Source organism: Lepus europaeus, chromosome 17 (genome assembly GCF_033115175.1).
Source record: "Lepus europaeus isolate LE1 chromosome 17, mLepTim1.pri, whole genome shotgun sequence".
Lineage (NCBI taxonomy): Eukaryota > Metazoa > Chordata > Mammalia > Lagomorpha > Leporidae > Lepus > Lepus europaeus.
In genome coordinates, this window is record NC_084843.1 from 31,786,841 (window position 1) to 31,810,134 (window position 23,294).

Consider the following 23,294-nt stretch of genomic DNA (forward strand, 5'->3'; position numbering starts at 1 on the left):
CTTTGTTTGTTATTTTAAGTTGCAAAAGCACTCCAATGTTATAAGGCTCAGCCGTGGGGCCAAGAACTGGTGCCCTGGAGAAGGAGCCCCCAGAGAATCCCTAGCAACCGAAGCTCCTCCCTAGCAACGGCTCTCCTCGGAACGGTTCTGGGATCCAAGGCTCAACGCGAAGGCAAAACCGGATGTTGATGGTATTGCCATGGTGACGGACGGGAACCCGGAAGTGACGCCAGAGGAAAAGGAAGTGGAGTGCGGAGAGGACCCACGTGGATTCCGCGCGTGTCTGGAAGCCGGTGCTTCCCCGCCGGGTCTCAGCCGACATGGGCCGCTCGGGGAAGTTGCCCTCCGGTGTCTCGGCCAAGTTGAAGCGCTGGAAGAAAGGCCACAGCAGCGACAGCAACCCGGCCACCTCCCGCCACCGCCAAGCCGCCCGCAGCCGCTTCTTCAGCCGGCCGTCAGGTAGCGGGCCGGAGACGGGGCGGTCGGCGCGGGGCGGGGGGCTCCCGAGGGTCCGGGGCCCAGGCGTTGGCCCTGTCAGCTCTTCCAGCGCCCTGAACAGGTGCTGTGGGGAGCGACTTGTCGGGTGGCGCGGCGTCAAGTTGGGACTTGCTGTTAACCTGCAGCGGCGCGGGCTCCCCGAGCGTCTCCACCGGGGCGCGGGGAAGCAGGACGTTTTAGGCCCGAATCCCGCCTCTTGGGTGGGGGTGTGTTTCACAGGGCTCGTGTTCTCTCGGCCGAGGGAGGGTTGGGTGGAGCTTGGGGCCGATGCTTGTGCCTGTCGCCTCGCAGGCAAGAGCGACCTGACGGTTGATGCTGTGAAGTTGCACAATGAGCTGCAGTCAGGGTCCCTGCGCCTGGGCAGCCACGGAGCCCCGGAGACGGCCATGGAGGAAGAGGAGGAGCTGGCTGCCACCGAGAAGTCCTCCGGCACCTTCCTGAGCGGCCTCTCCGACTGCACCAACGTCACCTTCAGCAAAGTGCAGCGCTTCTGGGAGTCCAGCTCTGCTGCTCACAAAGAGGTAGGGAGGCCTCGCACGGCTGCCTGGCAGCGAGGAGGGGCTGCCGGAGCCCTGGCCGACAGCTGTCCACTGACCGCAGGTGGTATTTCTGTCTGCTGTGTCATCTTTTCTATCCTCGGAGTCTCTACATTTTACCCCAGGTCCCACGTTCTTTTTCTTTTTAAAGATTTATTTTTATTTGAAAGGCAGAGAGTAAGAGAGAGAGGCCGATACCAGTCTTCTCCCCAAATGGCCACAACAGCGGAGCTGGGCCAGTCTGAAGCCAGGAGCCAGGAGCTTCTTCCGGGTCTCCCACAGAGCTGCAGGGCCCCAAGTACCTGGGCTGTCTTCTACTGCTTTCCCAGGCCATAACAGAGAGCTGGATCAGAAGTGGAGCAGCTGCAGCTGGGACTCGAACTGACGCCCATATGGGATGCTGGTACTGCAGGTGGTAGCTTTACCAGCTACACCACAGTGCTGGCCAGACGTTCTTTGATTTTTTTTTTTTTAAAAGATTTATTTATTTATTTATTTATTTTTTTGACAGGCAGAGTGGATAGTGAGAGAGAGAGAGAGACAGAGAGAAAGGTCTTCCTTTTTGCCGCTGGTTCACCCTCCAATGGCCGCCGCGGCCTGCGCATCTCGCTGATCCAAAGCCAGGAGCCAGGTGTTTCTCCTGGTCTCCCATGCGGGTGCAGGGCCCAAGCACTTGGGCCATCCTCCACTGCCTTCCCGGGCCATAGCAGAGAGCTGGCCTGGAAGAGGGGCAACTGGGATAGAATCCGGCGCCCCAACCGGGACTAGAACCCAGTGTGCCGGCGCCACAAGGCAGAGGATTAGCCTGTTAAGCCACAGCGCCAGCCAATTTATTTTATTTATGTGAAAGAGTTACAGAGAGAAGTAGAGACAAAGAGAGATCTTCCATCTGCTAGTTCACTCCCCAGATGGCTGCAACAGCCGGAGCTTCACCTATCTGAAACCAGGAGCTTCTTCCGGGTCTCCCACGTGGGTGCAGGGGCCCAAGGACTTGGGCCATCTTCCACTGCTTTCATTATATCTTTTTTTTTTTTTTTCATTATATCTTACATCCACTGTTCTGCAACTGTTTTCTCCACCAAGGAGGATTTCTAAGTTTATATGTATACACACACATGTGCACACACACTTAGTTCCTTATTCTTTTCCATCAGTGCATAGTACTTCAATATGTTGTGTTATATAGTAACGTACACTAAATAAGCACGGTAGCAGGAAACTGGACCAGAAGTGGAACAGACTCTAGCCAGCCCTTGGGCTGTCGGATGGCAGCTTCGTTAATCCCTTGTTGAAACTGGTTGTTCTGATTTGTTGTTGCAGTGGACAAACCTGTCCATACACGTTTGTGCATTCATACAAGTAGCTGTCGAAGTGACCGTCTATGAGGAAGTTTTAGCGAGCATGCTGCCTGTCCTGCTGTTTGCTGGCCCTGCGGTGGGCGTCCCGGCTGAGTGCCGCTCAGCTTCTCTGTCCCTGGGCTCTTTCCTGTTGATTCGTGAAGGGGCAAGCCGGGGGGCCCGTGGGGCAGGGTCGGTCGGAGATGCTTCATGGGCTGTCTCCCCTCGCGTGCAGATCTGTGCTGTGCTGGCCGCTGTCACCGAGGTGATCCGCTCCCAGGGCGGGAAGGAGACGGAGACCGAGTACTTTGCTGCTCTGGTGAGTGGGTGCAGCGGGGGGAGGAGAGGCGACACCGACCGCAGCCGGTTATTCAGGCTGTGGCGCCCCGGGGGGAGCGAGGGCTCACCGTGAGCAGGTGAGGACGCTGTCGGTGTCTGTTCTCAGGGGCGTGGTGAGGCCTGCAGCCTCTGCTCCAGTGTTCTCGTAAAGCAGGAGCCCGCGGCTGTCTTCTCTTCCTGTGTCTCCGAAGACAGTTAAGCTGGGGGATCTTCTAGGAAAATGGTTTCCCAAGTGTGGTCTGAGGGCCCCAGCACTCTTCTTGGGGGTTGGCTAGGCCAGAATTATTTCCATCATGATACCTTTTTCACCTCTGTGAGCGTACTGTGGAGTCTCCCAGAAGTTATGTTCTGACAGCTAGGGAGTTGCGCTTGTAGGTTCTTGTGTTTGTTTAGAAATTGTTCAGTTGTGATTGCTAATATGGTAAATATCGACAGATACAACCTGTGAGCACAGCCCGCTCCGTGGGGAGTCCTTGGTCATTTTCAAGGACATAAAAGTTTGAAAACCGTTGCTCTAGAACAGGGGTTGGCAGGCTTTGCCCGTGGCTGAATCAGACCCATGGCCTGTTTTTGTACAGCCTGGGAGCGAAGAATGGTTTTTCCATTTCTGAAGGACTGAAACACACAGAGAGCAGTATGTAGCAGGGACCGTATGTAGCCTGCAGAGCCTCAGACATTACTGCTGGCCCTTTACCGAGAGCTTGCACACCTCTGCTCCGGAGAGAGGAAGTATTTCAGGGAGCTGGGTATGGTGTGGGATTTTGTGTTGTGTTTGTTTTTGTTTTTTTCTATTCACACGCCAGGTGGTATTCTAAGCGTTTTACACACATTAATTCAATTAAACCTCACAACAACTTTATGGAGTGTGTTGTATATCATGAATGAGGAACTTGAGTCATAGGTTAAGTTACTAGGCCAAAGTTACATAGTGGCAGAGCTGGGGTTGAACCTGTGAGGCCATGGTTCTTGGCCATAGTCACTGTACTGGGTGCGTGGTTCCCCCTTCCCTGCTTTCTCTTTGCCTAGTGTGGCATACTGTCCACTCTCACCCTCGATCTGGTCCTCAGATGACCACTATGGAAGCAGTGGAGTCTCCGGAGTCTCTGGCCGCCGTGGCTTACCTGCTCAACCTCGTCCTGAAGCGGTGAGTCTCAGCTCCTGTTTGAACCTCACCTCTGCTTGTGCAGGAAGGAAACGGATGTAGCCAGGAGCAACAGAGCCAGGGCATTATTTTTTAAAAGAATTTTTTTTTTATGAGAGAGAGAGCACGCGCGCATGCACACATTCCCACTCGTTGGTTACCCCCAGCTGATCACAGTGACTGAGACCCGGGCTAGGGCAGAAGCCAAGAGCCAGGAACTCAGTCTAGGTCTCCTGTGTGGGCCCCACAGTACTTGGACTGTCACCGTTGCCTCCCAGAATCTGCATGGGCAGAAGGCTGGAAACTGGAGCCAGAGCCGGGCATTGATGTGGGATATGGGCGTCATGACTGCCGGGCTGAGCACCCACCCGAGACACCTGATTTTTCTTTTTAATTTTAGTTTAGTTCTTTTTTTTTTTTTTTAACAGATTCAATATAGTTCTTAGATACAATTCTCTGATATTTGATTTTTTTTTTTTTTTTAAAGATCTATTTGAAATACAGAGTTAGAAAGAGAGATCTTCCATCTGCTGGTTCACTCTCCAAATAGCCACAATGGCCGGAGCTGAGCTGATCAAAAGTTAGGAGCCAGGAGCTTCTTCTGGGTCTCCCACATGGGTGCAGGGGCCCAAGGACCCCGGGCCATCTTCCACTGCTTTCCCAGGCCATAGCAGAGAGCTGGATCGGAAGTGGAGCAGCCTATATGGGTTGCCAGTGCTTCAGGCTGGGACTTTAACCCGCTGTGCCACAGCACTGGCCCTGATACTTGATTTTTGAAGATGAAAAGTTCTGGAGATTGGTTGTGCAGCATTGTGAATATGCATAACACTACTGAACTGTGCCCTTAAAAATGGTTAAGATGGTACAGTTTATGCTCTGCATATTTTACCATGATCTAATTAAAATAAAACTTCGGAAACGATAGCTTGTGTCAGGTGGCATTCTATAGTCTCAGGCTCTGGGGATGGCATGGGCCATCACACCCATAGAGTATGGGAGTTGGTACCTGGGGAAGGGGCAGCCCAGGAGTGGGAGCAGGTAGGGGAAAGGGCTGGCAGGTTGGCACCAGTTTGGGGACTCGCTGCTAGGGGAGCGTGGCCAGGCAAGGTGGGGAAGGGAGGGAGGATGGGTGTGAGTGAGGACCCGGCTCATGGGTGATGCTGAGTGAGTAGTGGAGAGGCTGCGGGAGGAGGTCAGGTGGAAGTTCCTTACGTCTGAAGCAGGACTCCTGTCCTCAAGTCACTGCCCACCCTCTGAGTGGCTCGGGCAGCAGTGCCCCAGCTCTGTCCAGCTTCCTGCTCTGCACCACAGAGGGCTGCACCTGCTGCTCTTCAGAGGCCTCTTGGGGTGACCCTCTCTCCTCTGCCCCCAGGGTGCCCAGTGCTGTGCTCATTAAGAAGTTCTCCGATACCTCCAAAGCCTTCATGGATGTCATGTCAGCTCAGGCCAGCAGTGGCTCTTCCTCTGCCCTCCGATGGGTTAGTGTCTGGCACCCAGAGCCCATGTGATTTGGGTAAAGCTTGGCTGCTCTTGGGTACTCTGTGCAGCCTCAGATGCCTCCCTTTGGGGTTTGCTGGAGTTGGTGAGGACCTGGGCTCTTTCCCATCCTGGCAGAGGCTGGTGGAGCTGAGGGACTCTGGCTTTCTTCTTTAAGGTCCTCTCCTGCCTGGCCACCCTTCTGCGGAAGCAAAACCTGGAGGCCTGGGGCTACCCCGTGACCCTTCAGGTGTACCACGGGCTCCTGAGCTTCACTGTGCACAGCAAGCCTAAGGTGAGTCTGCTGGACCCCCAGGAAATGGAGAGGTAGCAGAGCCTCCCCGCAGTGCAGGGGGCGGGGGCTTTCAGTCACACAGACCCGCACCGAAGACTGAATTCACTGCCTGGTGTCTCCCGGGGCAAGTTACCTAATCTCCATGAGCTTCCTGGTCCATCCCCTGGTTCCACTTCCTGCCTGCACAGTAAGGACGTGACACCTACCTGAGACTCTTGCCTCTCTCACAGGCGTGCTGCGCTTCCAGGCTGGCAGCGGGGGCTCAGGGAGGTGGTTGCCCACTCTGTTAACCCCAGAAATTAAGGGCAGGGAAGCACAGTGATGATGGTCATTCCCTGTACTGAGTACCATCATCCCAGATGGTCATATGCCTCCTTCCTTGTGTATTCACGTGGTCTTTCCTCACTTTCTTCAGGCCTTGGCTAAAATGTCACCTCACAGCAATGACACTTCCTCGACCCCTGTATAAAAAGAAGCAGTGCTGTTTTGTTGTCCCCCGAGTGCTTTTTACCTGTGTGTGTCTGGAGGTGTGTTTGCCTCTCAAGTGGGGCATGGGTGCTCAGAGCCTTGTGGGCTGGAATATCACAGCAGCCAGGAGCCCCAGGCTGGGGGACGAGGCCCCCACCCTTAAAGACGAAGTGGCTGGACTTGTAGGGCATCAGGGAGTTAGCACAGGCCAGGTGCCCCTTGTCCGGAAGGCTTGAGACCAGAAGTGCTCCAGATTTCAGAGTCACGCAGTTTTTGGAATATTTACCTAGCTGCTACTGATGCAGCGTTTTAATCTGAAACCCGAAATACTCTGAAATCTGAACCTTTTCAGTGTCATGTTGGCCTTCAAAGTTTCAGATTTTGGAATGGTTCAGGTTTTGGATTAAGGAGCCTCAAACTGTAACAGAGCAGGGATTTGAGCCAAGATTTGTCTTGCTCCACAGCTCAGACCTCTATACACACACAAAGGCCCCGGCCCAGCACGGGGTGTGGCAAGCTGTTCAGTTAAGCCTGGTTGGTGGGTGTGCCAGGCACCCAGGGTACTGGCTCAGTGCTGATGTGGCCGTGCTCCTCTTTCCCCCCCCCAGATCCGGAAGGCTGCCCAGCATGGAGTGTGCTCCGTCCTCAAGGGCAGCGAGTTCATGTTTGGTGAAAAGGCCCCTGCCCATCACCCTGCTGCCATTTCCACCGCCAAGTTCTGCATCCAGGAGATTGAGAAGTCTGGAGGTGGGAAAGCCAGACTGCGGGCAGGTAGACGGGAGGCCGTGGCCGGCCGCAGGGAGGGGGCTGGCGTCTAAACTGCTCCTTCGCCTGGCAGGCTCCAAGGAAGCCACCACCACGCTGCACATGCTGACGCTGCTGAAGGACACGCTGGCCTGCTTCCCAGAAGGCCTGGTGAAGAGCTGCAGCGAGACTCTCCTCCGGGTCATGACCTTAAGCCATGTGGTGAGCTCAGGCCCGAGAGCCAGAGGAAGAGGGGCCATGGTCAGACACCAGGCAGGGCCCGGGCTTTCCCTGCCCTGAAACCAAGGAGACTGCATCGTGCGTGGTGCGGGGATAGGTAGGGCCAGCGCAGGGGCCTGGGCAGTTGGAGCTGACCACAGAGAGCATGGCAGAGGGGGCATGAGTCCGTGTCTGGGCAGCGGAAGTGTCAGGCCCCCGCCCCCCGCGCGCTCCAGCCTCAGTCAGGTACTTCTACTTCACACGTAGAGTTTGCCTACCTAACACGTTAGTGTCGCAGCTTTAAAGACAGGTTAAAAATGACTGGCTGCTCTGCCATCCTTGCATAATTCTTAGTCTTTATATATTCTCTTGATTACCCACATACGCTTAAAAATTTTTATTATACAAGCAATATGATCACTATCTAAAAGGAGGAAACCATATCATGGGACCAATCTCTTTCCCTCCAAGTCTCATTTCCTAAGGTAACTGTGCCAGCAACTGCGAGCCCTTTCAGACCTGTTTTCTATGGATATGTAACATACATGAACACATGGGGCAACATGGTGTGTCATAGCATGCAGACCCTTTGTGGCCTGCCTTTTTTAAGAGTTATTTTTTGCTTATTTATTTATTTATTTGAAAGTCAGAGTTACACAGAGAGAGGAGAGGCAGAGAGAGAGAGAAAGAGAGGTCTTTTATCCAATGGTTCACTCCCCAGTTGGCCGCAGCAGCTGGAGCTGCGCCGATCAGGAGCCAGGAGCCTCTTTCGTGTCTCCCATGTGGGTGCAGGGGCCCAAGTACTTGGGCCATCTTCTACTGCTTTCCCGGGCCATAGCAGAGGGCTGGATTGGAAGTGGAGCAGCTGGGTCTCGAACCAGCGCCCATATGGGATGCCAGCGCTTCAGGCCAGGGCATTAACCTGCTGCAGCACAGCGCTAGCCCCCTTTAGTCATTTAAAAAAAAAAAAATTTGTGTTTCCCCATTGTTTTTGTTTATTAACTCATTTAAAAGTTTGTGAGCGTCTGGGTGGGTGGGCCATGTTTGAGACTTAAGGGTCCAGGGCAGCCCTAGCTTTGTGGGTCTTCTCTAAGCCTGTGTGTCCCCCACAGCTGGTGACAGCCTGTGCCATGCAGGCCTTTCACAGCCTATTCCATGCCAAGCCAGGCCCAGGCACCCTGTCAGCAGAGCTCAACGCCCAGATCATCACGGTGAGGCCTGACGCTGGGCAAGGCGGGCATCTTGGGAGGCTGTGCTGGGGACACTGGTACTGCTCACTGTCTTCAGAGCAAGGGTGAATGGCTGCACTGGGCTCCTGCACTGGAAGAAGCCAGGAGGCCAGCGAGCAGACAAGAGACCAGCTTCTGGGGTCACATTAGTGTTCATGGGAGCTGGGGCCCTGGCTCCTTCTTGAATAAACCATTTCAGCCTGGTCTCGTGGGATTCACAGATAGCTTGAGGGCTCCCAGCCTTGCAAATCTGTGGGTGGGTTTTGAAAGGGGCTACAACCTCCTCCCCAGAATGTGTGTGTGTGCTCATGTGCCTTTTTCCCGAGAAGGGCTTTGGCTTATGCTGGATGCACAGATAAGTGTGACGTATTTTACTCCCCTATGCCTAGGGGCTGTTCTCAAAGAAATGGAACTGAGAGAACTTTCTGGAGTGGGGCAAGATAGGAACTAGGAAAGCCATGGGGGCTGTGAGTTCCCAGGCCACATGCTGGTCCCCTGGGGATGGAAAGGGATCATGGTCATTGGGGCTGCTGCCAGCTGTACCTGCTTATTCCCTCTCCTACCTCTAGGCCTTATATGACTACGTTCCCAGTGAAAATGACTTACAACCCATGCTCGCCTGGCTTAAGGTTATGGAGAAAGCCCACATCAACCTGGTCAGGTAGGAACAAGGAGGAGGGGTGTCCCAGGCCCTCCATCTGGCCTGCCTGCTCTGGCCATGGAGGGGAAGGATGTGAGCTCGAGGCTGGTGAGGCAGCTTGCTGCCTAGGGCTGCAGACCAGCTCCTGTTTGGGAGAGGCACACGGTAGGGCAGCACAGACCTTCTGGCCAGGGCCAGTTCCTTTCCTGCTAGAGCATTTGTCAGCTCACTGCGAGGTGAAACCCCATGGGTTGGGAGCAGCATGCTCCAGGTCAGGGCTGGAATTCTAGCCCCACTCTCCGTCCCCCTGGCTGTGCCATCCCATGCCCCCTCATTCCCTTGTCCGCTTTCTGCAGCTCCACCCTATTTCCCACCTGGACCAGTGGCTTCTCTGGGTCTCATCGTCCTGTGAACCTGCCTCCTGCTGTGCGTCACTGTGTTCATTCAGGGTTGGGGCCAGGCCACTTAATAGAGGCTACTGGACAGTTCCACTTGTCCAGAACAAGGCTGGGTGGAAATGGAGTATGCAGTGTGAGATGGCGAGCCCCGTGGGTGCATTTTCCCCAGAGCGAGGGTCTAAGCCCTGGGACTCCACTGTGCTGTGTGTTTTCCCCGCAGTAAAGCGTCCCGGCGTTAGTCTGGCCCCAGAACATGCAGACTGCTTTGCTCGTCATTCCGTCTCACCATTCCCATCCAGCCACGAGCAAGGGTGCAGCCCTGTTTCATAAAGCAGCAGCTGGGAATTAACTGGCCACACAGCTGCCAGGAAAGGCAGGCCTCGTGTCCTGCCCAGGTCGGCCAGACCCACCGTCTTTTTGCTACACCAAACTGCCTTTCACTTGGCGATGGCAGGAAATAGTGAGACCACCACGTTCACTCATTTTGTTTTTGTTTTTGTTTTTGTTTTTTGACAGGCAGAGTGGACAGTGAGAGAGAGAGAGACAGAGAGAAAGATCTTCCTTTGCCGTTGGTTCACCCTCCAATGGCCGCCGCGGTAGGCGTGCTGCGGCCAGCGCACCACGCTGATCCGATGGCAGGAGCCAGGTACCTATCCTGGTCTCCCATGGGGTGCAGGGCCCAAGCACCTGGGCCATCCTCCACTGCACTCCCTGGCCATAGCAGAGAGCTGGCCTGGAAGAGGGGCAACCGGGACAGAATCCGGTGCCCCGACCAGGACTAGAACCAGGTGTGCCGGCGCCGCAAGGTGGAGGATTAGCTTAGTGAGCCGCGGCGCCGGCCTCATTTTTTTTTTTTTCCTTAACATTTATTTTATTTATTTGAAAGGCAGAGTTACAGAGAGAGGGAGGGAGAGACAGAAATCTTAAGTCCTCTGGTTCGCTCCCCAGGGCTGGGCCAGACTGAAGCCAGGAGCTTCATCTGGGTCTCCCACATGGGTGCATGGGCCCAAGTACTTGAGCCTTCCTCTGCTGCTTTCCCAGGTACAGTGGCAGGATAGGAAGTGGGGCAACCGGGACTCAAACTGGTGCCCACATGGGATGCTGGCATTGCAAGCAGCAGCTTAACTTGTTAGGCCACAATGCCAGCTATCTCATTCACTCTTCTGTGGGAGCCCGCCCAGAGCTGAGTCCAGTCTGTGTCCTGGGAGGTTTGTGGTAGCATCATTTATGATGGCAGGCGTGCTAGAATGCTCCCCAGTGTCCCACTGGGCAGCGGTTCAACCCCAACAGCATAATGCTGTGCAGTCACTAAGAATCATTGAAGGGGCCAGTGCTGTGGCACAGTAGGTTAATCCTCCGCCTGCGGCACCGCCATCCCATACGGGCACCGGTTCTAGTCCCAGCTGCTCCTCTTAAGGTCCAGCTCTCTGCTATGGCCTGGGAAAGTAGTTGAAGGTGGCCCAGGCACTTGGGCTCCTCCACCCTTATGGGAGACCTGATAAAAGCTCCTGGCTCCTGGCTTCGGATTGGCTCAGCTCCGGCCATTGAGGCCATTTGGGGAGTGAGCCAGCAGATGGAAGACCTTTCTCTCTGTCCCTCTCTCTCTCTCTCTAACTCTACCTCTCAAATAAATAAATCTTAAAAAAAAAAAAAAAAAAAAATCATTGAGTAGGTATACATGCTCCAATGGAAAGAACTCCAGGATATATTGAGAAAAAGTGGAATGCAGAGTGGCAGGTATGGTGGGGTTGTTTGTATTTGTGCACCCTGGAACCAGGTTGCCAGGGTGTGAATCCTGACCCCACTGCACCAGGTTGCGTGGCTTGGGCAAGTTACTTGACTTAACTATCTATAAAATGGGAATTATAATAGGATTTATTTCATTAGTTATAAAGTTTAAATGAATTCATGTAGTTTTATCATTGATTAGTACATAGTATGCTACTTCATGTTAGTAGTTGTTACCATTTTGCGTGTATGTGCAGAAAAGCCAGGGAGAGTACTTAGGAAACCTGATGTTGATTGTCCCTGGGAAATACGGGAGAGGCTCAGATGGGAAGAAGGCTTGCCCTGGGCTCTACACCTGCAGACCTGAGTGAATCTTTGGCCATGTGTGGTGACTGCTTGAAGGTCAATGCCTTTTGTAATCTCCCCACCGCCAGGGCCCTGTAGAGCGCAGCGGAGCAGTGGGGTTTCTGAACATGGACCATCTGCAGGCTGAGCCCCCGTTGCCCGGGTCTTGAGGCTCAATGCCAGGCCCCATGGACGTGTTTTGTTTTGGCAGGTTGCAGCGGGACCTGGGACTGGGCCACCTTCCTCGCTTTTTTGGAACAGCCATGACCTGTCTCCTGTCCCCCCACTCTCAGGTGGTGACAGCTGCCACCCAGAGCCTCAAGGTACTGCAGCTTCTCAGCGCCAGCTTGAGCTGAGGAAGCAGGAAGCAAAAGGAGTTGTGCCTGCTGCCCTGTCTCTCCCCCACGCTGCCCACTCACGCCTGGGGGGGACTCCAGCCTCCCCCCCCTCAGAGGCTTCAGAAAGCAATCACTTGGGAGTGCTAGGTGCTGATTAGGGGCTGTCGTGGGCCCAAGCAGCCAGAGTCGTGTTTTTTAGGAGCTCCTGAAGGAATGTGTGGCTCCCCACATGGCTGCCGTCGGCTCGGTGACCTCCTCGGCCTCAGGCCCCGCCCAGTACATTGCCAAGATGTTCAGGTGAGAAAGTGCTGTCCACGTTAGGGGGTGGGGGCACCTCAGGAAACTCGTGTCCTGACAAGTGCTCCCTGCTAGGCTGCTGACAGGAGCGGAGCGCCCGCCACATTGCAGGGGCTTGGCGGTAGCCGGAGGGGTGCCGTGGTGTAACATTCAAGAGAATGTGCTCCATCCAGTGGCTTCCAATCCAGCTCTGGGACACAGGCCCCAGGCACTGGAGCAAGCCCCCGCCTCTCCCTCAGGGGTCCAGAAAAATGGGGGACAAAGGTTGAGTGGGCCGGCACACAGTTGGGCATTCAGTAAATACAAACCACTGGAGAGGAGATGAGACGAGCCCCACTGTACATCAGTAAACAGAGATCACCCAGCCCGCGGCAGCCTGAGCACAGCGTGCGCTCTGACTGCCGTACCGTGCTGCCCTCCTCGCCTGTCAGAGGAGCCACTCACGCGGCCGCCTTCACCTTCCCGGCAGGGCAGTGAGGATGCTCAGCCTGGACGCCCCTCAGCAGCCCCGGGGAAGGGCTGGGTCTGTCTGCTCAGCTCCAGGGGCTGCTACTTTGGTTCCTGTCCCTCACAGGGACATAGGCCCCTTTCCTGTGGGCCCCTCTGCCATGAAGTTGCAGGAAGACACAAGCAGTGGAATCAGGCCTCCCCCATCTTCACCCCTCCCCCACACAGCCTCCGGTCCACCTCTCGGATCTCCAGGGGCTAGCCTTCCCTGGGAGGTGGAGCAGACCAAGGTGTGCACAGGCCGGGAAGGGCTAGACCTCTGCCTGGGCCGCTTGTTTCTACCCTGGCCCCCTGACTCATGTCTGAGAAAGCAGAGGACAATGGGAAGACTTGGGCTTGGGAGACCCCGTGTAGTCAATGGCAGATTATACAATCTTTCTGTGCCTCAGTTTCCCCATCTGAAGATGGGACTCAGGGTTCTCTAAGCATCAGGATGCTGTCAGCTGAGACCTGGGTGTGGTATGGACTTTCCCTGGCTAGTGCACAGGGTAGCATGACCGTGGCCCTGACTGTTCCTACTCCCTTGGCAGGGCCGCAGAGGAGGGCCTGACGTACAAATTTCATGCGGTTTGGAGCTCCGTGTTGCAGCTGCTGTGTGTCTTCTTTGAGGCGTGTGGAAGGCAGGCGCACCCTGTGATGAAGAAGGTAGGCTGGGGCTGGTGGGCTGGCCTCGGATGGCTCCTGCAGGGGCTGTGTCTGTTGGCTGCACTCTTCTCACTCTCCATCGACAGTGGCCCCAGCGGGTTCCCAGCTCAGTCCCCAGGGAAGTGGTTGGGCCTATGTGGGAAGAATAGGAAGAGGGATAGTCGATCCCCTCTGCCACCTGCTGCTAGCCTTTGTGGGAGCTATGGTTCTGGAACTTAGGGAACCAGTGTGATCCCCCTTCTCCCTTCCCCTCTTACTTGTTACAGAAAAGCTAAAGGATTAAAAATTGAGGACAGTGTTGGTGTTTTAAACAGACTTAGGTCCCAGAGGGGTTTCCCCACCGGAGTAGACCATTTAAGAATCAGGGGTTTCCCAGGGATCCTCGCAGGCTTCAGCTCTGAGAAAAGTTAGGGACCTGGGGATGGGCCCCAGACTCCTTGTCAGCAGGTGGCCCAGCTCCTGACCTCGTGGGACCTTCTTCACGAATTCTGCCTTTACTGGGTGAGAAAAGGAGCCAGCCCCAGCAGTCTGCCCCAGGAATCCCAGCCTGGGCCCTGCAGGGCAGGCGGGCAGACCTGGCCTCCTATAAGCTGGGCATGGCCACAGGCAGGGAGACTGGCGTGGGCTGTGACGAACCAGAGGGTGCTGCTAGTTGTTGCCTGGGCACCTGCCTCTGCCAGACCTTCCCCTTTCAACATGGACTGCGGATGGCATTTGCACGTGAAGTTCTCTGGTTTTTATGAATTAAGTGAAGCAGAGTTTGTGAAAATCCCAGGCCACAGGGAATAATCAGACACTTCAGTGGGTCTAGCAGGTTATCAGTTTGTGTCCTGTGGTGCCGAGTCCATGGAGATGGACTGTTCTCCGTGCTGGCTCTCTGCTGTGCAAACATGTCTTGGTGCATACCCTCTCCTCTGTTTGCTCCAGTGCCTTCAGTCCCTGTGTGACCTGCGCCTCTCGCCTCACTTCCCCCACACGGCAGCCCTCGACCAGGCAGTGGGGGCCGCGGTGACCAGCATGGGACCCGAGGTGGTGTTGCAGGCTGTGCCTTTGGAGATCGATGGCTCTGAGTAAGTGTGACCCTCGTCAGCGTCCGTCTGCGTCCTGGGAGTCCATCGGCTCGTTCCTCCGGGGAACAGCGCTAGTCTCGGTTTGCCATGCGGGCCTGGCTGCTCCTTGGCTCAGTAGGGGTCAGACTGCTGGGTATGCTGCCCTCCTGGGTGCCACCTCTTCCTCACTGGGACCTTCCGCCTCCCAGGGAGACTCTGGACTTTCCACGGAGCTGGCTCTTGCCTGTTATCCGGGACCACGTTCGGGAAACGCGACTGGGTTTCTTCACCACCTACTTCTTGCCTCTGGCTACCACCCTGAAGAGCAAAGGTACAGGGCCCTGCCTGGGTGCACGCCAGGGTTCCCACAGTTGTGGAGCCTCAGCTGAAGGCATGGGAAGGGGCTCCAACCCAGTGCCCCCGCCTGCAGGCCATCCAGCAGCTTCCCTCTGCCAAGCAGGGGCAGCCAAGGTTCTAGTGCCTTCCTTGGGACCCAGTTGCTTGAACTATCATGTGGGCACACAGTAGCAGGAAGCTGGCGTTGGGAGTGGAGCCAGGACTCGAACTCAGGCCCTCCAGTATGGGATGTGGGTGTCCCAACTGCTGTGTCAAATGCCTGTCCCCACTCTATTATTTACTGGAAGAATTAAGCAGCTGTAACAGAAATCATAGCCTGTGAAGCCTAAAATCAGGGGTTTTACAGAAAAAGTCTGCTTCTCTGTGGCCCAGGGCAGCGGTTCTCAGTAATGGGGCTGTCGTGGGCATTGGGCAGTGCCTGAGTTGTCACTGCTGACAGCCCCACATGGCAGAGAACGGGCTGGCCAGAATTGTCCACAGCGGGAGATTGAGAAACCCCGCTCTGGGGCAGGGTTTCCTGATTTCAAACGCTGTCTTTTAGAACTTACAGGAAGTCTTGAAAGAAGAGAGTAAAAAAAAATCATTTGCCTCACCCCCATCCAGAGATGATTGCTGGCATTTTAATGTATTTTCTTATGTGTAAAAATAGTACCATATTTGTACTAAATTCTTTTTTAATACTAAATTCTAATTACAGTTTGTGCATTTAGCAACTTGAGTTTGAATTTCCTCCCTGATGTTAGAAAACATTCTCTCTGGGTACAGAAGAAACACATGCCCATCAGAAAAATGGACCCCCAAGCTGGGGGCTGTCGTTAGCCTTACCTAAAGCACTGGCAGTGTTTCTAGGCTGAGCTTGTGTTCTCTTGGTCCTTGCAACACTCCATGTAGGTGTCTTTGGGAGGAAGTGGCTGGGCCGGGACACACCACTGTACGTATTCACCAAGGCACTCCCAGCCATGTACTTACCCTAGTGAAAAACCTGATATGTCCTCCGTGCCGTTCCGTCACTAGATTTTGGTGGTTACTTAGGGCGCAGCCCCGTGTCGGGGTACAATGTGGTCCTATAAAGAGAAGCCATTCAGTAGGGATGGGGAGTCTGCACATGATGAGTTGGACAACTGCATTGGATCCCAGCTCAGGGGCAGGTGTGTGGTGCAGTGGCTACGTCACTGTCTGGGATGCCAGCAGCCCATCCAGAGTGCCTAGTTTGGGATGCTGGTACCACAGTGTCAGTTTAAACCTGTAGCACCACCCACAATGCCTGCCCCATGCTTCCTGTTTTCTACAGGTCTGTCTGAGCTTTAGAGTGAACAGTATTGTGACTGAGTTTGCGGGGAGGGTGAAATTGCTCATCTTCCCGTCCCCATCTCTGGGTTTTGGTAAAATGATGCCAGTTGGCTAGGAGGGTGCCCAGGGTCATTCTGTGTCCTTTCTCTGCTCCAGCAATGGAACTAGCCCAGGCAGGCAGCACGGTGGAGTCCAAGATCTACGAAACGCTCCAGTGGCAGGTGAGGGTCCGCTGGAGGAAGAGGTAGGGAGGAGAGTCCCGGGCTGCGTTGCTTGGGGGCCTCTCTCCTTTACCATCCCTTCCTTTCCCAGATCTGGACCCTCCTGCCTGGTTTCTGCACGAGGCCCACGGATGTGGCCACCTCCTTCAAAGGGCTGGCACGGACACTGGGCATGGCCATCAGTGAGCGCCCAGACCTGAGAGTCACCGTGTGCCAGGCCCTGCGCACCCTCATCACCAAGGGCTGTGAGGCGGGTATGGTGGGCTTGAGGCAGGGTGGGTGGGGGATGGCATGGCGCATGGATGGCATAGGACACTAGCTTCTGGCTCCTCTTCTGCTGCTCCAGCTGGGGACCTAGGGGTCAGCAGAGGCCAACACCGCCCCACCCTCTCCTCTTTCCTCCTGGTCTGTGGACAGCCACTTTGGATTTGTACTGTCAGTGTCAAAGGCTTTGTTGTGTGACTGTGCTTTGCTGGCCCCCAGGATGTGAGCCATGGAGCACCCAGGCCACTGTGGCACCTTGTCCTCAGCCTCTTGTCATAGAGAAGCCTCATACCCCTAGGTTCCACACTGTGCCACCGGATGCCCTGGAAGGCTGTGGGTCTGCAGCCATTTTGACATGTCAGCTGCTGTCCCTTAAATGCAAACTTTGGTCCTCCTGCCAGAGGCTGACCGTGCTGAAGTGAGCCGCTTTGCCAAGAACTTTCTCCCGATCCTCTTCAACCTGTACGGGCAGCCTGTGGCTGCCGGGGACACGCCAGCTCCTCGCCGGGCTGTGCTGGAGACCATCAGAACTTACCTCACCATCACCGAGTCGCAGGTGGGCTGCTGGAGGGTGGCGGAGGGGCACATTCGGGCAGGGAAGGCCAGGATCCCACCTGCCAGACTCTGTGGGGCCCTGCCTCCTGGAGTGCAGGGTCCCCCATCCACGGGTGGGCTGGGAGTTTGAGGGAGGCAGCTGTGGGCCCTGCCATCCCCATCCCCCTGCTGCTCTGACTCTCTTGTCCTTAATGCTTCCCTCCTGCAATCCTCGTGGGGCCACCAGTTGGTGAACGGATTCCTGGAGAAAGCCAGTGAGAAGGTGCTGGACCCTGCCAGCTCCGAGTTCACCAGGTGACACCTCCGCCCCTTCCCGCGTGGGTGGGGCAGCCTAGGGAGCCAGGTGGTGTGTCTGGCAGAAGCCCTGTGGATCCGCTGCAGTTGTTGGGACACGTCTTGTCATAGTGAAAGTCCCTGCTCTCCCAAGAGCCCTGACCAATTCCTTCTTCCTGGAGAGGCCTGTTAGGCCTGGTGGGGAAGAACAGGGACCTTGGAGGCACTGCCTGGATTCAAGTCCCTGCACTACCACTTGCAGGCTGTGTGACTTTGAACAGTTACTATTCCATGATTAATGATCCCTGCCACAGGGCTGCTTTAGGGATTGAAGGAATCACCATGGTAGAGCCCCAGGAGGAGTGGCGGGCACGTTCTAAGTGCTCCAGTAGGTGCCAGCTAGGAAGATTGTTCTAGGGTTCCTTTGAGCCCCCCATTCTACCCTGACTTTGCCTCCTCTGCCCCCAGTAGACTGAGAACACTGAGAGTCCGTGCCCCTCTCCAGTCCCCCTTAGCCTGTCCTTGGCCCCGTGCAGATTGTCTGTTCTGGACCTGGTCGTAGCCTTGGCTCCCCATGCTGACGAAGCTGCCATCAGCAAGCTGTACTCCACCATCCGGCCCTACCTAGAGGTGAGCTGCAGAGACAGGTGGCCCACACAACCACTCTCCAGGCATGGTGCATGGCTGGCATAGGACGCTAGCTCCTGGCAAGATGTGTTCCCGTCTTCATGCCTTGCTGCTGCCTCAGGTCAGGGCGCTACCTGTTTTCTCCCGCAGTGGCTTCCCCTTCTACTCTCTGCAGCTTATCACGTGGGTGCGAGTGATGGAAGCGTGTGGCTGTGCTCAGGCTTCACCTGCTAAGGCCAAGGGCCTTTGCCTAACCCACCAGGCCAAGTCGGCTACTGTAGCCCATTGGGCTGCTTGAAGATCTCAGCTAGGACAGGCCCCGTTTGTACCTTTGGATGTGCTGGGCCCCTGTGGCTAAGGACCAGGCTGAACACAACTCACAGTGGCCTCCTGAAAGCTGTCCTCATTGCTACAGTTGGCCAGCTGCTATCTGTCAGTGCTCTTAGGTGTACCTACACGTGAACAGAAGTGACCCCGGGGCAGAAGACAAAGCCCCTTAGGACTGGGCAGGGGGGTGGGTATAGAAGGAGAGGGCAGAGTGCGGCAGCTGGAGAGGTCAGCCAGGTGTGAGCCTCGGCACAGGGCCGAGCAAGAGGAAGAGCCTGGAGGGCCGGGGTGGCATCAGGCCCTGGGGTCCCCGGGCCTCCTGCTGTCCACATGCTGCTCGTCACACCTGTGCACAGGCAGGGCCAGTGCCTCTGAAGCCCTGCGGGCCGGCCAGTGCTGGTGGATGCTCTGAATGTCGGCCTGGGGGTGAGCCCAGGCCTTCCCTGCCCAGCCCTGTGTCCCTCGCGCCCCTCTCAGAGCAAGGCCCACGGGGTGCAGAAGAAGGCCTACCGCGTGCTGGAGGAGGTGTGTGCCAGCACCCAGGGCCCGGGGGCCCGCTTCGTGCAGAGCCACCTGGACGACCTGAAGAAGACCCTGCTGGACTCGCTGAGGAGCACAGCCTCTCCCGCCAAGAGGGTGAGGGCCCCGGGCTCCTGCTCTGCCCAGGGAGGACGGGCCTACCGGGGAGGAGCCCCTCGGGAGGCTGAGGAAGGGTGAGGGGTGGCTCCGAGGGCTCCTGACTGCCGCCACCTGCCCACAGCCCCGCCTGAAGTGCCTCATCCACATCGTGAAGCAGCTGTCGGCCGAGCACGCGGAGTTCATCGCGGCCCTCGTGCCGGAGGTGAGGGCGGGCTGTGGTCCTGAGAGGCCAGCAGGCTGCTGGAGGGCGTGGGCCGTGACATGCTGGGGGGGATTGCCCTGCATGGGCACACGGGTGCCGCCTCTGTGCCCCAGCAGCCAAGCCCAGGGCTGCTGGCGCAGGGAGCACACGCTAACGGGGCTGTCCGGGCAGGTGATCCTGTGCACCAAGGAGGTGTCTGTGGGTGCGCGGAAGAACGCCTTTGCCCTGCTGGTGGAGATGGGCCACGCTTTCCTGCGGTTTGGCTCCAACCAGGAAGGTGAGCCCAGGTGATGCATGCCGGGAGTGGTGAAAGAAAAGCCCGAGAGGGCTCCCCACCCTGACCCCGGGCAGGTTGCTCCTCTGGGCCCACATCTTCTTCCCTGGCCTGACCTATCTGCTCTCTGCCCCCAGAGGCCCTGCAGCGCTACCTCGTGCTCATCTACCCCGGCCTCGTGGGCGCGGTGACCATGGTCAGTTGCAGCATCCTGGCTCTGACCCACCTCCTGTTCGAGTTTAAAGGTAAACAGTTACTGCCTTGAAGGCGGGGGAAGGTGCTAGGTGAGAACATGCCCAAAAGGTCAGGACAGGGTGGCTCGCAGAACAGAGGGAAAGGTGCCGGGAGAGAGGAAGAGGAGCCAGAGCCAGCGCTGCCTGCCTCGCTGTCTCCTGCCCCAGTGGCTGTGCCAAGGCTGCCTCCTTGTCCTGCCCACCGCACCCCCATCTGAGTGATTAGGAACAGGTTGGAGCTGACGCCTGGATTCTAGTCCTGCTTCTTACCAGCCACATGAAACCTTCAGTGGCTTTGTTAATCTCTGGAAACCTCAAAACCTATCTCTTAAATGAGGAGGAGGAATAACAGCTGCCTCCCAGGATGATGGAAGAACAAAAGGCTGCTTGCTCCACAGAGTGTGGCTAGAACTGTGCCAGGCATGTGGGAGGTCGCCCAGATGTTAGCTTCCACTCATGTTTTTCCTGACACGGGCAGGCGGAGCTGCTGCTTCCCCACTGGGGGTCTTGGGGCGGTGGGGTCCTGGGTGACTCCGACAGTAGCCACCTCATCACCGCAGGTCTGATGGGGACCAGCACGGTGGAGCAGCTGCTGGAGAATGTGTGCCTGCTCCTGGCCTCCCGCACCCGCGACGTGGTCAAGTCTGCACTGGGCTTCATCAAGGTGGCTGTGGTTGTCATGGACGTCACACACTTGGCCAAGCATGTGCAGCTGGTGGTGAGTGGCCCCTTCCCCTGCAGTGGGGCAGCCAGGGCGGGACCTCTCAGGAATGTCAGGATTTGCGAATGGGCCTGTTAGATGATGGGGAGGAGGTCCAAGGGGAGACACTGCAGCTAAGAGCCTCCTGTACACACAGCCCACACCAAGCAGGCAGAGGCGTGAGGACAGTCCAGCCGGAGAACACCGAGATGAGGGACACCGGGGACCCAGAGAAATGAGCTGGTGTTGGGGCAGAGCAGGAACCACGGGATTAGATAGGCCTGGGAGACTCCCGTGTGTGCCTGTTTCCTTGTCTGTCCCACTGGGCCACCCTAAGGATTCTGTGAGGATAAGCGTAAAAGTGCCACATGCATTCAGGAAACAGAGCTCAGGGCTTGTGTTGTGACAGAGCTTTGGGGGAAGGGGGGCTGCCCAGATTCTGGGAGCCCTGGAACAAGGCCCTTCTATCCCTCCCTCTTAGCGGGGCCTGGACAACAGGCGAGGAGAGGTGGCTCGGGTCGGGGGCTGGGAGGATGCCCCCGCCCTAAACCTGGTGCTCTGCCCATAGCTGGAGGCCATCGGGAAGCTTTCAGACGACATGCGGCGGCACTTCCGCACCAAGCTTCGGAACCTGTTCACCAAGTTCATCCGCAAGTTTGGGTCTGTGCACGCGTGGGGTAGGGGCTGAGCAGGCCGGGTGGAAGCTCTCTGGGCGCCACAGCTCTCCCTCTGGCAGGCACGGCTCTCAGCAGCCCTCCTCTGCCATCTGCAGGTTTGAGCTGGTGAAGGGGCTACTGCCTGAGGAGTACCACAGAGTCTTGGTCAACATTAGGAAAGCCGAGGCCCGGGCCAAGAGGCACCGGGCCCTGAGCCAGGCTGCGGAGGAGGAAGACGGGGAGGAGGAGGAGGAGCCCGCCCAGGGCAAAGGTGATAGGTAAGGCCATGATAGGGTCCTGGGGACCTGGTCTCCCCCAACCCGGACTCAGCCTCTGCCTCTTCGGGGAGCGCTCTGACTTGGAACCTCTCTGTCTTAGCATCGAGGAGATTTTGGCTGACTCGGACGATGAGGAGGACAATGAGGAAGAGGAAAGAAGCCGGGGCAAGGAGCAGCGGAAGCTGGCCCGGCAGAGGAGCCGGGCGTGGCTGAAGGAAGGTGGTGGGGACGAGCCTCTCAACTTCCTGGATCCCAAGGTGACCCAACGAGTCCTAGGTAAGCAGGAAGCAGCAGGCCTGGGAGCTGGGATACAGACTGGCCTTGGCAGCGTGTTCTTGGGTGTTGGGAGAGGGTGGCTTCCAGGCCAGGCCAGTGGGCGGGAGCTGATGGTTTGCCGTTTGGGTTTGCAGAGTTGGGTTTGTTGGTTCTGATGAGGGTGGGAATGGGCTAGTACTGTCATTCTAGCCCCTCATGCCAAACTCTGCTCTACCAGCCACACAGCCAGGGCCTGGCCGGGGCAAGAGAAAGGACCATGGGTTCAAGGTGAGCGCCGACGGCCGACTGATCATCCGGGACGAGGAGGATGAGAAGGTGGAGGAAGAGGAGGGCACCAGAGGTGGGCCTGCCTCCCATTCTGGGGACACAGCTGCTTCTGGCCTGGGCTGGGCTGCACTCAGTCTTTCATTCATTCGTGTTCATTCACTCAGTCATTCAGTGACTTTTTGCTGAGGAAGCATGGGTAAAAACAGATGAGAACCTTATACCTAAGGCAGCTCTCTCCCATCCAAGTGCTAACCAGGCCTGACTGCTCAGCATCTGCGATCAGGCGTGTTCAGCGTGGTATGGCCATAGAAGGCAGATCTTGTAAACCTTTTGAGTTTCTCGAACTTTGACCACGTTAAAAGAATTTTCTTTTCATGCAGCAAAGCCACTTCACTATACATATATAATTGAAACAATATTTTTTTAATTAGAAATTTAATTTATTTATTTGAAAGCCAGAGTTAGAGGGAGAGAGAGGAGACAGAGTTTCTTACATCCACTGGTTCACTTCCCAAAAGGCTGCAATAGCTAGGGCTGGCTGGGTCAGGCTAAGACAAAGATCCTGGAACTCCATCCAGATCTCCCACATGGGTTCAAGGATCAAGTGCTGGGGCTACCGGCTGCTTTCCCAGGCATATTAGCAGGGAGTGGATCAGAAGTGGAGCAGCCAAGTAATTGAACTGATGCCTATATGGGATGCAGACATTGTAGTCAGCAGTTTAACCTGCTGTGCCACAATGCCAACCCCCAAAGAAAATTTATTGTTTATTTTTTTATTTGAAGGGAGAGAGAGGAGGAACAGAGACAGACACATAGAAATATTCCATCTACTGATTCACTGCCCAGATGCCCTCAACAACCACGTGCTAGGCCAAGTCAAAGCCAGGAGCCAGTAACTCCATGCAGGTCTCCCACATGGGTGGCAGGGACCCAAGTATTTTGCCTATCATCTGCTACTTCCCAAGAGCATTGCTAAGAGGCTGAATTGGAAGCACAGAGTAGCCCGGACTCCAGCCAGACACTCTGATAGGAGATGTTTCAAGCAGCAGCTTAACCTGCAGCACCATGATGCCCACCACACCCCGCCCTCCTAAGTACCCCGGCTGCTGTCTCCCTTGGTGCCCAGGCATTCCTGACATTGAGAATGCCCCTCCCTTTTTCTGCCTGTCCACACACTCCCCACTTGTCTAGGTCCTGGGGTCTAGGATAGGAAGAAGGGGGCATTTGCACTCCCACCAAGGGATGACATGGGTCTGGGGAAGGCAGCTTGCCGGGGCTGCATGTGGCATCCCCCAGCCAGGGGACCAGGAGGAGGCAGGGGGAAGAAGTGGGTTTGTGGGCTCACTGGCTGTGTGCTTTGGCTCGCAGGGGAGGACGAAGAGATGGCTGATCTGATGGCAGATGTGAACGTCAGGAATGTGAGTATTCGCAGCCTCTTGCCCCCACCTGGCCCCCTGCCCGTGCTGAGGACGGCACGTGTGGGAGGGCGGGGAGGTCAGAGCTGCAGCTTGCAGGCCTCTGGAGCATGCTGGGCCTGCCCACTTTGGGGTTATCCAGTTGAAAGAGAGAGGCCTGTGTTTGTCCACCAAGGGGTACGCGCCATGCTACTGGCCTGTATCCTGAGCA

The 23,294-nt window shown here is 56.3% G+C and overlaps 1 protein-coding gene across 1 annotated transcript in view; it reads left to right on the forward strand.

The window, feature by feature from the left end:
- Positions 1-250: 250 nt before the first annotated feature.
- The window catches only part of RRP12 (ribosomal RNA processing 12 homolog), a 28,840-nt gene continuing 5,796 nt past the window's right edge, over positions 251-23,294 (forward strand). The window contains exons 1-30 of the mRNA XM_062214411.1: positions 251-459; positions 790-1,019; positions 2,607-2,690; positions 3,778-3,854; positions 5,224-5,329; positions 5,506-5,622; positions 6,699-6,837; positions 6,929-7,056; positions 8,166-8,264; positions 8,852-8,943; positions 11,605-11,716; positions 11,931-12,028; positions 13,066-13,180; positions 14,108-14,250; positions 14,439-14,560; positions 16,033-16,097; positions 16,189-16,351; positions 16,763-16,917; positions 17,143-17,210; positions 17,726-17,819; positions 18,621-18,779; positions 18,904-18,984; positions 19,156-19,261; positions 19,396-19,503; positions 20,052-20,209; positions 20,760-20,851; positions 20,964-21,125; positions 21,226-21,401; positions 21,619-21,741; positions 23,037-23,086. Coding sequence (XP_062070395.1) covers positions 321-459; positions 790-1,019; positions 2,607-2,690; positions 3,778-3,854; positions 5,224-5,329; positions 5,506-5,622; positions 6,699-6,837; positions 6,929-7,056; positions 8,166-8,264; positions 8,852-8,943; positions 11,605-11,716; positions 11,931-12,028; positions 13,066-13,180; positions 14,108-14,250; positions 14,439-14,560; positions 16,033-16,097; positions 16,189-16,351; positions 16,763-16,917; positions 17,143-17,210; positions 17,726-17,819; positions 18,621-18,779; positions 18,904-18,984; positions 19,156-19,261; positions 19,396-19,503; positions 20,052-20,209; positions 20,760-20,851; positions 20,964-21,125; positions 21,226-21,401; positions 21,619-21,741; positions 23,037-23,086 — 3,561 coding nt within the window. The 5' untranslated portion in view covers positions 251-320. The remainder of the gene's footprint in view (positions 460-789; positions 1,020-2,606; positions 2,691-3,777; positions 3,855-5,223; positions 5,330-5,505; positions 5,623-6,698; positions 6,838-6,928; positions 7,057-8,165; positions 8,265-8,851; positions 8,944-11,604; positions 11,717-11,930; positions 12,029-13,065; positions 13,181-14,107; positions 14,251-14,438; positions 14,561-16,032; positions 16,098-16,188; positions 16,352-16,762; positions 16,918-17,142; positions 17,211-17,725; positions 17,820-18,620; positions 18,780-18,903; positions 18,985-19,155; positions 19,262-19,395; positions 19,504-20,051; positions 20,210-20,759; positions 20,852-20,963; positions 21,126-21,225; positions 21,402-21,618; positions 21,742-23,036; positions 23,087-23,294) is intronic.